The sequence below is a fragment of the Martes martes genome, assembly GCF_963455335.1.
Source record: "Martes martes genome assembly, chromosome: 1".
NCBI classification, from domain to species: Eukaryota; Metazoa; Chordata; class Mammalia; order Carnivora; family Mustelidae; genus Martes; species Martes martes.
Genome location: NC_137888.1, coordinates 164720983 through 164736190, shown reverse-complemented (window position 1 = coordinate 164736190; position 15208 = coordinate 164720983). Strand labels below are relative to the sequence as shown.

At 44.2% G+C, this 15208-nt stretch overlaps 1 protein-coding gene across 1 annotated transcript in view; it reads left to right on the top strand.

The window, feature by feature from the left end:
- Positions 1-15208, top strand: part of SYN2 (synapsin II) — a gene marked incomplete at its 5' end in the record, with an annotated part of 194767 nt that overhangs the window by 167421 nt on the left and 12138 nt on the right. The window contains 3 exons of the mRNA XM_080810785.1: positions 1208-1282; positions 1743-1845; positions 3864-4013. Of these exons, the coding sequence (XP_080666911.1) occupies positions 1208-1282; positions 1743-1845; positions 3864-4013 (328 nt within the window). The remainder of the gene's footprint in view (positions 1-1207; positions 1283-1742; positions 1846-3863; positions 4014-15208) is intronic.

Genomic DNA, 15208 nt, shown 5'->3' with positions numbered 1-15208 from the left:
AACAGGGGTTTGCATGGAGGCTCTGGTGAGGGGTTTGTGGGGGAAGAACGCTGGCAAGCAGTCAGTACTGTACAAGAGTGAGGGGTTGTTGTTACCACATCAGTTGACTCACTGGGCCACCTCAGGGCTCTGAAAACTAGCTGTATATCTAGGTTTATCAGTGTCTGAGATCAGATCTCTGGGGTAGGTACTCCTGGGAACTGCTGAGTAGAGACTACCACATGCATCCAGTCTCCAAGTGGTAGCAAGTGACAAGGATAACACGTGAACGGCTCTGTCAGTAGTGTGAACAGTGCTTTTCTGTCCCCTAGGCTATCCTCTTCCTCTTGACTGTGTCTGAGTGAAGACTCAATAATTAAGAAGTCCTGTTTTTGGTGTTTTACAATTTATTTAAATCTGTATCAATTGATCTTCATAACAACCCTGTGTTTACACAGGGATAAGAAGCTCAGAGAGGTAAAGTGATTCACCCATGGTCACCCACCCAGTCAAGAGCAAATCCAGAACTAGAAGCAAGGTCAGCCACCTCCTATTTAGTCTAAGACTAGTTGACCCTAACACCTGCTCACAGTTGGAGAGGGTGCAGAGGGCATAGCAGAGAGGAGGTTGGTGACTTGATTCCATCAACAGCATTTGATGGACAAGGCAACTTAAGCCTGAAGAAGTTAACGGACTTGTCCAGAGTCACATTGTTAATACTGTAGGCTCTTAGAAATTAACTGTTGAATGAACAAATAAATGAGCTAGTAAGGAAGCCATGGGGAGATATTCACAAGAATCCTGAGAGTGTTCCCAGGATCAACAGAATTCAGTTTGTATATACCAAGTCAGCCCAGATACTAAGTGGGTAGGCTGCTAGTAGTTTATGACTTATGGACCTAAGACTTAGCTCAAATAACTAATATAAAAAATAGATATAGGACTGTAAGTGAGGTTCAGGAGAGCAAGTGCTCATCTGGTTGAAAAGATTAGGGAAGGCTCCATGGAGCCACAGCAGTCTGGGCTGGACTACAAAGAGAAGAAGGACATTGAGTGTAGGGGTTGGCAGGGCAGTCAGATTCTCAGTTCAGCAGACAGGTGCCTGGGCTACTTCTGCAAGAAGCGGGTGGGGAAAGCAGGAGTTAGCTAAAATTCTGTGAAGTTTCATGGCCCCCCTCTTGCTCATGTGGCTCACTGCCTATCCTATCCTTGTGGGACCTTGTTGCAGGAGGACATCGATCTCAGGGAACTGGAAGACAAACACTGGCTCTGCAATGCTGGAGCAGATCGCCATGTCAGACAGGTGAGTGAGAGAAGGAGTCCACTCCCCAGCCCAGCTTCCATAGCTGAAGAGGTATAAAAAATGAGCCCTGCCCAAAGGAAGCCTCTAATCAGGACAGAACACAAAGAGCCAAGCAACCACGTAACAAGATCAGTTAGGACTGAGTTATATGCTAAATTATGAAGATAAAGACTGGACATGATGTAGAAGCTCCAAGAAACGAGCAGTTACTCTGCACTAGAAAAGCCAACGAAGGCCACCTAGAGTATGTGAGATCTGCTTTGAGGCTGGAAACATAGGTTGAATCTGGAGTTCAAGTGAGAGAGCACTGTAGAGAAGGCAATATGCTTGATGGGGAGAGGAAGGGGAAGTGGGAAGGGGTGGGATGGTAGAGGTGGAGGCACCAAGAAGATCATGAGTAGCAGGTAGGCTTGATATGAGCTAACACCCCAGCCTCAGAACACCTTCCCATCCCTTCCAGGTACAAGCTGTGGGTAGACACCTGCTCTGAGATGTTTGGTGGCCTGGACATCTGTGCTGTCAAAGCTGTACATGGCAAAGATGGGAAAGACTACATTTTTGAGGTAAGTCTGGCCCAAGGAGTATCTCAGTTAAGAGACAACACCCAAGGCTAGAAGCCAGGTTCTTAGCTTGAGAACTATGTGGGTGACCCAAACTATGTTTAGATCAGAGTCTCTCAGGCCAGGGGATGGTTCCCAGATAACAGGACCAATGGATGTGCATAGTGAAATACCTCCACCAGCAAGGCGCTTTTGTTTCCAACCAGCTAGGCTGACCCATGCTGGGTAAGAGTTGCCACATTTGGGTTCCTGGGGTCCTAGCCTAATGCTATTCCCCTGGGAAGACTGTAGTGATTTACCATTTTTGGTCTCAGAAGATTGGACTTGGGAATCATTTGGTTCAATCTGCTCATTTTGCAGATGAGAAAACTAAGGCCTAATGCCATAAGCATGTGTTCAAGACCATGGAGTGAATCAGTGTCTCAGCCTGGGCTAGATAGAGCTCAAGTTTCCTGGTTACAGGAGATTCTTTTTTTTTTTTTTTTTAAGATTTTATTTTAATTGCAGTTAGTTAATGTACAGCATTAATAGTAGTTTCAGGTATACAATGTAGTGATTCAACACTTGCATGCAACACTTGGGGTTCACTACAAGTGCACTCCTTAATCCCCATACCCTTTTTAAACCATCCCCACACCCTGCCCTCTGGTGACCATCAGATTATTCTTTAGAGTTAAGGGTCTGTTTATTGATTTGCTTCTCTCCTTTTTTCCCCTTTGTTCCTATGTTTCTTAAATTTACACAGGAGTGACATCATATAGTATTTTTCTCTGACTGACTTATTTCACTTCTGTAATACTTCGTAGCTTCATTCATAACCTTGCAAATGGTAAGATATCATTCCATTTTTATGGCTGAGTAATATTAATATACATATATATACTATATATATAATCTATATATATGCCTACACACCACTTTGTCTTTAATATAAATGTGAATCTATTTCAGGGTTTTCTATACTGTTCTACTGATCTATATATCTATTTTTATGACAGCACCATACTATGTTGATCACCACACCTTTGTTTTGTTTTGTTTCTTTTCAGTGTTCCAGAATTCATTGTTTATGCACCACACCCAGTGCTCCATACAATACGTGTCCTCCATAATACCCACCACCAGGCACAGGAGATTCTTCTTAGCATCTCTCTGAGCCTTGGAGATACTTTACTCAGCCTGGTCCTCTAACACAACTTTGCTGACTCCCTTTCCCCATATTAAAGGGAAAGTCGGTAGCAATATGAATCCTTCACTCATATTCCTGCCCAGTCTTACTGGGAGCAGGAAAGGCTCCTTGCCAGGAGTTGGTGGTATTGGCAGAAGATTAGTGTCAGGAACCCAAAGTGGGCTTCAGAATCTACTCCATGATCTACTTGGCACATAGCATTCTAAATAATCATACCCTCTCTCTCAATGGGACTCAGTTTTCTCATCCATAAATGAGAGTTGGATTACAGATTCTGTGATCCTAGTTAGCCAGCTAACCACTTCCTAACGGAGGAAAACAGTTACCTGGACTTTGAGGTACAGGAAGAATCAGGATGGTGGTGAAAAGGGAAGGCATCCCAGGTCATGAGCAAAAGCAGAAATCTAGTTGTTTAAAGGGCAGACTGTGTGGAGATAAAAACTGCATGGGTGAAAAGTCTCAGAGATGAAAACTGGCTACTCCTAACTAGAGAGTTAAGGGAATGACCTCCATGTATTCCTGCTTTCCCTGCCTACAAATCTCTAAGCCCTTGCTCTCTCCCTTTCCCTACTACCTTGAGCCATGAATCTTGTACACTCTACTGAGCCCTGGCCTGGGTGAAGTCTGGGGGGAAGATCCAAAGCAAAAGTTTGCTGGAGGGGGAGACTAAGGTCCTAATTCTGCAAAGGAACATGCTTCTAACTGAAGACAAGAACACTGGTTTCATCCCCAACCTATCTCAGATGCCTTAAGTTCTATTCATTCTGAAAGTCTATACCAGGCCTTTGATTTTTCCAGCCCCTTTCCTAACCCGGACTACATCTTCTACCAGGTCATGGACTGCAGTATGCCACTGATTGGTGAACACCAGGTGGAGGACAGACAACTTATCACTGAACTAGTCATTAGCAAGATGAACCAGCTGCTGTCCAGGACCCCTGTCCTGTCCCCTCAGAGACCCTTAACCACCCAGCAGCCACAGGTAAGCAGTGGGAAGAGACAGGAGACCCAAGAACCATTCCCAAGCCCACTGCTGTAAACTGGTGGCTCTAGGATAGAGGAGCCTTCTCATTAGCAGTCTGCAGTATCAGCTATAGAACTGTCTATAGATCCAGTACTTACTGGATCTCTTCTCTCTGAACTTGAAGTCTCTGGGGAATCAGAGTCCATTTCTCTTGGGATACTCCCACTTTTAAATGGGAAATCTCTGAGGAAGGGCTGGGTCAGACCTCTTACCAGCTGTTCACTGTCTGTGAGGGGTCTGCTGCATTTGTGGAGAAAGAAAAGGTGTTTATCAGAAATCTGCTGGCTTAGAGAGAAGAAAGGGTCAGGTCCCTCATTCTGGAAGAGAATGATGAGGTAAAACTCAAATTAGAAATCTGCTTTCCTTCCTAAGGGAGAGGAGGAAGTTTTCTTCAGTTGACTGTGGTGTGTGACTCATGGCCAGTCACATTGACAGTGGCAGTATCCCAGATGCCAAGTCCGGTAGGAAATCCACATTGAAGTTTTTGTGGCTCAGGCCCTGTGGCTCTAGAATAGGCCAGAGAAAGGCAGGGGTCGAACATCTTAAGTCCCATCTAGGAGATATCTCACTTTGCAAAATGTCCCCAACTTTCTTCTCACTGAATTTTTGCATAATGAAGTGGTAAGAGCTTGGGACAAAGAATCCAAGAACTGAGTCCTAGTCTAGCTGTTCTCCCCTAAACAGCTGTGTGACTTTGGGGTGAGATTACTACCTTTTCTAGGCCTCAAGTTTAATTACTTGAACAAAAAAATCTCTCAGAAATCTTTCTTTCAAAATCGTACTTCAAACAGTTAAGGAGATAGAATAGAATGGTGATTTCAGAGTGTGGACTTTGAAAAGAAAACTACCGAAGTTTGAATCCTAGACGCTCCATTTTATTGGCTTTGTGACTTTGGATAAAGTAGTTATGTGTGGCTCAGCAGAGATGACAATGGCACCCCTCTCCTAGGGTTATTGTGAGAATTAAATGAAGAACCTAAAATATAGCATATATATATATAGTGTATCATAAATGCTCAAAAAGGTTGCCTGTTGTTATTAAGTAACTAAGCAGCCTCAGGGCTTAGGTTCCCTACAACCTCTGGCTTCAAGATCATCACTCCCTTTTCTCAAGATCAGTGCCTTGCTGCAATTATACTGCAACCTCAGAAGCCAAGTAATTGGAGTCTGGAAACCCTTTAGTAAGATAGAAGAAAAGGAGTGGGGAGGGAAAAAGAGTATAAACCAGTCTGGATTATGGTATAGAAGCAAATTAGTTCTTATCATTTGAATGTCAGAGAATCATAGCATAGAAACATAGTTGATATTCATAATAATGGACCTGAACCATAAAGAACAGCCTTTTTAAAAAGAGATTTAATTTATTTATTTGACACAGAGAGAGAGAGAGCTCACAAGTAGGCAGAGAGGGGGTAAGCAGGCTCCCCGCTGAGCAGAGAGCCTGACGTGGGGCTCAATCCCAGAACCCTGAGACTATAACCTGAGCCGAAGGCAGAGGCTTTAACCCACTGAACCATCCAGACACCCCAAGAAACAGCTTTCTTTCTTTCTTTCTTTCTTTCTTTCTTTCTTTCTGTATTCAGTATTCCACATGTTGTTTAAGAAAACTAGTAATAGAATGTATAAGGACTATTTCTGTAAAAATGACTAAAATGGGGTGCCTGGATGGATCAGGTAGTTTAGTGTCTGACTCTTGATTTCTTTTTTTTTTTTTTTTAAGATTTTATTTGAGATTTTATTTAAGATTTTATTTGACAGAGATCACAAGTAGACAGAGAGGCAGGCAGGGGTAGGGTGGGGGGGAAGCAGGCTCCCCGCCAAGCAGAGAACCCAATGTAGGGCTGGATCCCAGAACCCTGGGATCATGACCTGAGCCGAAGACAGAGGCTTTAACCCACTGAGCCACCCAGGCACCCCCTGACTCTTGATTTCGGCTCAGGTGATGATCCTGGGATCTTGGGGAATCTGCTTTAGGATTCTCTTCCTCCATCTGTCTGTCTTCCCTCCCCCTACCCTGAAATAAATAAATAAATATTTTTTTCTTTTCTTTTCTTTTTAAAAGATTTTATTTATTATTTATTTGAGAGAGATCACAAGTAGGCAGAGAGGCAGGCAAAGAGAGAGGGGGGGAAGCCGGCTCCCCGCTGAGCAGAGAGCCCGATGTGGGGCTCGATCCCAGGACCCTGGGATCATGACCTGAGCCGAAGGCAGAGGCTTTAACCCACTGAGCCACCCAGGCGCCCTTTTTTTTTTTTTTAAAGAAATGACTAAAATAAGACAGGTGACAATTGGTAAGTCAGTTCTTTCTCTGGATCTCAGTTTCTCCACCTACGATATAAAATAGATCTAAATACCTTTTGAGCTCTGAAAATTTCTTTGAGTAGAATACTTCCATCCCTACTCATGCTAGATAAATGGGAGCTCCTTGGGCTAGTAGACTTACTTTGGGCATCCAAGTTGAGAGTAGCCCCCTGCTATGGGATGCTATCATACATTAGCTCATATGGGTGTTTTGTACCTTCTGTAACTGGCTCAAATGTGTCAAACCTCTGGGCAAGTACAAGAATCTGTTTCTGTACATCAGGAATGTTAATCACCAGAGAATTATAGTAGGGTAATTAAGAGAACAAAAATTAATTGCTTGTTAGAGATACAAGCCCATTATTTAAATGTTGTACTTAACAAGAGGTGCTAAAAAAAGATTTTCCTGGTTAAAAAAATATCAGACCAGTGGTTAGATTTCATGATTTTGTAAAGCTTAGGGATTAGCAGATTGTTGCTTGTCCCTGCCCTAGAGGAAGAGTGATAGCCCTTTTCTTCACTTTAACCCTGAGAAAATACAGAGAACATCTGGTTGCCCCTTAATGAATTTATGACAGAGTAAGACAGCCCAATGCTACCCAGGCGAAATAAACAAAAATAGGTTGTTCTGGGATTCTGTGAGGATCCCTTAAGTACTTTTATAAATAGAAGTGTGCACAAAACTTTCTTGGCCTTCTACAGGGAAGTCATTTTGAACTAGAATGCAGAGGAGACCTGAATTCAGCCTTGTCCTTACCACTGACCAAGTGACCTTGGGTAGATAGCTTCCTGTTTCTGTGTCTCAGTATTTTCATATGTAAAATGAAGGACTGAACAAAAAAAACTACTAAAATGTCTTCTAGCAATGGAATTTAGATTATACAGAAATGATATCTGAAACATAAAAGTTCAGTAACAAAGAAATCACCAACCCCCCACCCCCACCCCCAGAAAGCGTTGGCTTTTCTTTGGGACAGTCCTCTTACTTTGCAAGCATTACATAGTGCAACTTAAATATTCTCAAGAAAAATCTAGAATGTATCCCAATCAGGTCAAGAAACAGAGTAAGGAATGAGCTTTCCTAAATATAGGAGCTCCTGCAACAATCCCCTGTAGTAAAGTCAGACTGACTCAAGGATAAGCTTTTCTCTGCTCAGGATCACTTTCAAAACTACAACACGATATTGTGGAAAGCACACTGTGCTGGGAGTCAGGATACTCATGGGTTATTCTTTCTCAGTCATAACATTATGTGACCTCGGGTAAGTCATTCCCTATCTCTAGACCTCTGGTTCCTCACTTATAGAATTAAGTTGAATCAGATGATATCTAATCCCTTTTATTTCTAAGGTCACGTGAAACCTGGTCTACCCAATTGCGAAGTCTGAGAGTACAGTCCTCTACAAGACTGCCCTCAATCCTGACATGAACAGGAAGTTCAGAGAGTTCTTAAGAATTCTCTGCAAAGACTCACATAATTTACCTCAAGCTATTATACTCACAGGTACATTTTAGGAAAGGATACAGATCAAAAATAAAGGAAGATGCACAGGGCAGAGTCTAGGAGTGTTCCAAACATGAAGATTCCATTGTCCTAACCTCCCAGCATCCATATATAACAGTACACATGGTGCCAATCAGGGAAGCTCATCTGAGATTCAATGTTCACAGTTTTTATTGGCTTTCATGTCATAGGCATGCTTGATTGATCACCTCCTTGGAGTTGGTCTCCAGCACCCCCATCCATGAAAGTCAGGTTAATACCATGTGGCCCCAGGGACCACTGTGAGTCACCTCATCAGCTTATATTATCTAGTGTGGTCTGAGGGCCTCTCACCCACAGAGAAAAGACACTCTTATTACTCAGGAAATTCTAAGAATTTAGACTTATCTCCCAGGAGTTGGGGAGAAAAGGCCATATTTCTCTTTGGGCAAGGCCAGATTCTTTACTATATACATGATTAAATTAATTTAGCAAATGTCTCTTAAATACTTTTAGCCCTTTGTGTGCAAGGGCGATGCCCTATTTCGACTGTGTTTCTGCTGACTAGCATAGGCTAGCTCAATGTATGTGCTTAAAATTAGTTTAATAGACTTAGGGCTACAGTGATGAATGAGATACAGTCTCTGTCCAAAAATTATTTATATTCTAAATTGAAATCATACCTGAATTCAGAGTCGTCACCATTCATCAGACAATACCTTCTTGTATTCTCTGTTAGTTTCCTCCTGAACCTTGTGTTTTGGCCCCAGGCCATCCTAAAGACAGGAAATATACCACAGTCTGTCACATTTGGCAGAACGCTGCAACTAGGGCTTGAGGTCATGACTGTACTGATCGTATTTCTACCTCCCATTTCTCCCTGATGGTAGCCCATTTCCACTAGATATGATTGAGGAGACATTTCAGTCATCCTGGCTCCAGGGCCATAGAGCTGTCAGACCAGATTACTTCCATATTTCCACTATTACATCTGCCAGTTTATCTGGATCTTAAGCCACATGAATCTCTTCTAAGCCCCACCCTCCACAGGTGATCTGGGTCCCACCTTCTTTTTGCTCTCATATTATCCCTCTCTTCTCCATCACTGATTTCTTCTTTTCAAGAAGATTATCACATCCATCCACAAACATCTTCCATTTAGAATAATAAAGTAAAAGCCAATCCCACTGAAATTGCTCTTGTCAAAGTGACTCCATGTCATCTAGTTCTCATCTTCATTTTCCCATCTTCTTATCTTGCATGATTTCTCAGTAGCCTTGATGCAGTTCCCCCACACTCTCTCCTTCTTGAAACATTTTCCTTTCTATGCCTCAATGATTCTGTTCTTGCCTGGTTTTCATTCCGCCTCATTGGTTTCTTCTTACCTCCTTTGCTGGCTCTTCCACTTCGGCTAAATCTCCACATGTCAGTGCCTTAGAACTTGGTCTGTGTACTTTCCTTGGTGATCTCAACTAACCCATACCTATCTCCTGCCCTGATCACTCCTTGAACTCCAGATTCACATTTCTAACTCTTGCTTGACATCTTTATTTACATGTCTAAAGGCATCCTAATATAACATGGCCAAAGCAGAACTCTTTTTTTTCCCCTGTAAATTTTTGACCTCCTTTCAATTTTCCCCAAGCAATTCATGTAGGCCCCTACCTGCCTCTTTGCCTTCCTACCATCCTAGCTCTTCCTCACTGGTAAGGGCCTTTATATGAGCCGTATCCTCTGTCTGAGATGCTCTTCCCTCTGTTTTTGCATGGCTGGCTCCTTCATGACAGTATAACTGAAATTTCCTCAACCATCTAATCCAAAGTTTCCATCTAATTACTGACTTGCACCCCTGCTTCTTTAATTTTCTGCATAGCACTTACTAACAGCTTAAGTCATTCCCATCTGTTTCTTTCTTTGGCTCTTCCAGTAGAACGTAAGCATCTGAAGAGTACAGGGTCTCTTCACTGCTATATCTCTAGGGTCTGCAGAGTAACTAGCACCTAGTAGCTATTGAATACACACAGATGTACTAAGGAGGGTGCAATAACAAAACTATGTCTTCCTGCTTTTAATTATGATCATGTGATAGCAATTCTATGCAAATGACCGTGATTAAAATAGTCCTTCTACGCAGACAAACTACTGCCCTTCTCCTCCCCTAGATATGGCATTGCAGTACATATTTGTTGAATGAGTTACCAGATGGAATAATTGTCTTTAACAGCTCTTGCAGCATATTGGAGTTGGTGTTGGGATCCTATGAGCAATTTTGGTAGTGTACAAACAGAAGGGATACAAACCAAAGGGTATTACCTGGGTCCCAGCCAGAACTCTGCATGGTGCACTAAGCCCTTAGCTGCTGTCACTAAGTCACATTCCATTCCTCACTATCAAGCCCCTCTTGCTGGCTCCTTTCTTCTGTGGCTTTGGCAGCTCAGACTGAAAGAGCTTCTTGCCTGAGTCACAAGCCCTAAGAGCTATTCCTTGCCCAGTATTCTCAGTCAAGACCAGGATAGACCATGACTAGTCATTTATCTACCTTTCTCTTTCTCCCTCTCTCTCCTTGCCTGCAGCTCCACCCTTACAGCTTTCATTTCTCTGACTCTAGAAGAGGCCATTAGTGTTGGTTGAGGGGTAGATTAGTAGAGGGCACACCTTGCCTTAGTGTCAGCCAGTCCCCTAGCCTGAGATGGATTAATTATAGAAAACAAAGAGCAAAGTCATTGAGGTGGGCCCAGGCTAGCTGCTTGCCCAGTTCAAAGGGGTAGGAATGGGGGCTGTAAGAGGCACTGCTATGTAGCTGAAAGTAGGAAGGTGAGTCGCAAAGCTTTATCTGGCTAATGACAACTTAGTCTCAGCCTAGCTGGACTGCCAGCTTTGGAGCTGCCCTAAGAGTTGGTCAGGGCAAGTGACTCCATCAGCGCTGAAGTGCTTCAGGGAGGCTGTTCTCAAGGTGGCAGTGACACCTGGTGGCCAGTGATGGCCAAAGCCTCCAGGCTATATACCTTTGAAACCTCCCTACAAACCCTGCTCTCCCATCCCCCACACACCTTGGGGTCTGTCTTCTGGGATCTGTGCTGGGCCTTATAACCCAGGGCTCTAGGGTGGTGTATGCTGCTCCTGAGACTCTCGGGAATCAGGGAGAGAACTTCGGGTAAACAAAGCTTTTTTTTTTTTTTTTAAGATTTTATTTATTTATTTGAGAGAGAGGGACAGTGAGAGAGAGCATGAGTGAGGAGAAGGTGAGAGGGAGAAGCAGACTCCCCGTGGAGTTGGGAGCATGATGCGGGACTCCATCCCAGGATTCCGGGATCATGACCTGAGCTGAAGGCAGTTGCTTAACCACTGAGCCACCCAGGCGCCCAGGTAGACAAAGCTTTTAAGTCATGCCCGTAGAGGTGGCATCCTGGTGCTCTCCTTTGTGTGGCTAATCTTTTTTCATTTCCCATTACACTGTTTCCGTTTTTGTTATTTTCCTATAAAGTCTTCCAGAGTCAAAGGGCTGAATTGCTAATACAGGGATTTCAGACACTAACAAGCTTTCTATTTGACTTGTGGGTTATACCCATGAGGAGTGATTCTAAGTAACTCGAAGTATTACACATGTGATGTCCAGGAGGAAGACAAGCCTCTTCCCCTACCTTGAGCAGGTCAGATCACACCTGCAATATTGTTTCCAGTCTGAGGGTCACAGTTTAACAAGGACAACCTCTAACTCTAACTGCAGTGTGCTCAGAGGAAAGAACCAGGAGGCTGAGGCATTTGGCAAATCTTTGAGTAAAAGTTAAAGGAGCTCCAGTTGAATAGCAATAGTTTCAAGAAGCCCATAACTTATTACCTTTAGCTCTCTCAGGGCTGTCCTGAAAGAAGACCGATGCCAAAAGGCAAACCTGCCAGAAGACAGGAGTAAACTCTAAAACTAGGAGAGGAAATGGGTACTCTGAGAAGTAGTGTGTGGCTGCCACATCATTGCTGATGTTCATTTAGGTGCAAGATGAGCCCCTAGTCAGGGATATGGTCAAAAGGTGGGCTGGGGGCTAGGGCTATTGGAGCAGGTAACTTAAAATATCCTTCCAGATCTAAGATGCTGTGTGCTAGCCACAGGCCTGGAAAGGGCAGTGATGTGACCAGAATTGAAGGATTGAGGTCCATAAACTGGTAACCTCTGACCTCTGGTGGGACATTCTACCAGTCCTTTTTACTGGTTCTCTCTGGACTGAAGAGATACTCAAAACATTTCCAGATAGATCTTTGCAGATGCAGAGGCTTGAAAAGATGAAGTCTCTTGAGTACAGGACACCAAGATTGAGAAGGGATTTCACTGGGGTCTAAAGTGCCATGTAGTTAAAGAAGGGACACAACTTAGATCCCAAACGTGGGACTAAGAAGGACTTACATAGCTTAGAAGAAGTAAATTTAGGACAAATGAAAGGCCTTCCTGCTTCCCACAGCAGGACTGGCTTTAGGGAATTTGTTCCCCAGTGAGTGTAAGCTGAAAATGTGAGGAGATTTAAGGCAGGTTCAGATAAAGTCACTAGTGACCAGATCCCTTAACAGACTATTAAGGGAAACTGACTATTTTGGGGATGTCTTAACTTTTAAGGGACATCTTTAATCACTTGAAGCTGACATTCTGACCTCGGATGACCTGGCCCTTAGTGCCCCCATAGGTCTCATGGACTGCCCCCATGGGACACTTCTTATGTCCTTAGGAAATCACTGATTATGGGAGGGCCTCAATCGAGAAGATGAGCTCTGCCCTCAGAGTAGCAATTGCCCTCATGAAAGGAGGAGGAGGAGGAGGAACTCATCCCTGGGAACGTTTTTAACCTTTCAGAGGAAGAAAGGTGGGCACTGGTAACTGCTGGAATGATCTCAGAAAAATCCCAAGGTGCCAGAAAACATGCTGTCCCCTTTGCTCTGACTGAACCTACAACCTCCTGACCACATTCCTTCCCGCTGCCTCATTCCCCCTGGGGTCCTAGACCGGGGGAGTGAAGCCTGGGGGAGCTGATCAGAATAGCTCTGTGGCATGTCCAGCAAGGAGCTTGGCCTGGCCTCTTTCCTGGGGCCAGACCCTGAGACCCTTTCCCAATTTCCTGTCTCAGATATGCTGAGCAAGCACAGGCCTTCCTCCTTGGTGGGGGCAGCTGGACTCAGGCCAACAACTCTCAAAAGTTGAGTCACTTAGTGTCTTTCCTTCCTCAGCTTTCCATCCTGCTGGGACCTCACATAGGAGCTCCTGCGCCCAGTTTGTCTGCTGAAAACCACACGATAGCAAATTAAAGGTGCCTTTGACAAAACCCCACAAACCCTCATCTACAGGCTTGGTGTCTCTCCTAGACAAGTGATTTCCTATCCATTCACCTCAAGAGCTAATATTTATTGTTCCAAAATGACTCTTCTGCATCTTCAAGGACCTCACTGGAACAAGTCAGTGATATACAGAGAGCATGGTATAACCCAGCCCAGAATCCCCTACATACTAAGCTACTATGTACCAGATGACAGGAAGCCACCCAACAATACTTTCTACATTAATGAATTAAATTCTAGAGCTACATTAGAGCTGCATTCCTTTGGATTGATATTTATTATTATTGAAATAATAATAATGATACTCATGTATATCATTGCTTTGCCTAGCACTGTACAGTTTACAAAGCACAGACATTACTTTGAGCCTCACCATCCTTACATAATATGGTTTGGGCTGGTATATCTATCTCCATTTCATACTTCATCAAAGAGAATGCAGATGACTTGTCCAAAGTCATACAATGTATAAGCAGGGGAGCGGAATCTTCTGTGATCTACAATACTATGCACTATGCCTTTTTCATGTCCCCACCAGAGCACTGGGGAAGGTAAAAATGAAGAAAGCTGGGCCTTTGTGACCTTGTGTAAGGTAAACCCAACTGCTAAACCTGCCAACCTAGAGGAGTTTCTGAGCTACACCTACCTTTTCTGCTTCCCTGACTTCTCAGATTGCTAAAACCCAGTGGGTTCAGCAAAGTGGGATCCTAGGCCAACCAGCTTTGATGGAAAGCAGTAGCACATTCTACTTGCCAAGCCTTTGCCTCAAAGCCTTTGCCTACAGACACCTCTGCTCAGGCCCAATAGCCCTGGGTCTTGCTGGGCTCAAGACTCTGTAGCTAAGAAGGGCTTGTCTTCTATCTCAGACATCTAAAGAACTGAAAAGTGTATGGAAGAATTGATGGGAACCCAGAACCAGAGGGCCTGTAGAAGTCCTCTGCCTACAAATTCGTGACCTCCTCCACAGCATCTCTGACCAGAGTTTGTCATGGCCCTCCTTAAATACCTCTAAGTCCAGGAGACCAAGAACCTCACTACTACCCAAGTCAGTCCTTGACCTTGATCAGATCTACATTTGACTAACTTTGATCTTCTACTCAGTCCCAGCTTCCACGATTACCTCACTTAATCATTCCAATTGGTGTGCTTGAGGAATTGAGACTCATAAATTAAGTAACTTTCCCAAAGTCACATGAGGAAAGATGCCATTTCCATACTTCTCACCATCCTATCTGTTCCAGGTACCCACTTTTTCCCCATGTACCCATTTTAATTCCACCAGTGTCCCCCTTAAAGAAACACCCAGAACTGGTTGCAGTGCTCTCTTGTGAGGCTTATCAGCTGAAAGAGCGTAGGACCTGAGCATTCCCCTCCTTGAGACACTGAAGCCCCTCTAGCTGCATCAAATTTTTGGCAGCAGCACTGTCATTCTATAAAGCCACAGTTGTTTGGTTTTTTCCCCTTGTGCTGCTGTAAAGTCCGTTTATTCCCCCTTCTGTTTTGGGTGCAGCTGAGCACAAGCATTGGACTACATATTACTACCTGTTTGAGTCAACTCAACTTCCTGAGGAAAACTGCAGCTCAGTCTGGCCATGGGTTCCTGCTGTGGGCTGGCTATAGGCCAGACTTTGGCAGTGACGCCAGAGTGGCCAGACTTCCGTGGAATTCAGCATCTCAGGCAGTTCTTGGTGACCGGAGACAGATCCCATGGTAGCCAAACCCCACGGGAATAGCCCTCAGCCCCAACAGATGGATGGCTTGTGGGTGGAGCTAGCGAGTCTCAGTCTAGCAACGGACAGTCCTAAGGGACTCTTCCCCTACCCCTCGTAGTCCCTGGGAAGTCTTCAGTCCACAACCTTTGTGGAGCCAGGAAAGGGTGAAGCTCCCTAGGCGCCAGACAAGGGTGGCCAAGGCATATTCTCAGGATCCAGCTCAAAGGACTGCCTCTGGGAGCTCTTCCTCTGAAGCTTTAGGAAGGGAACTTTTGGGCTCAGTTCATCCATGTCTTATTTATATATTTCTGAGGCTGAGGAGAGCCGGAGCCAGCCTTCCT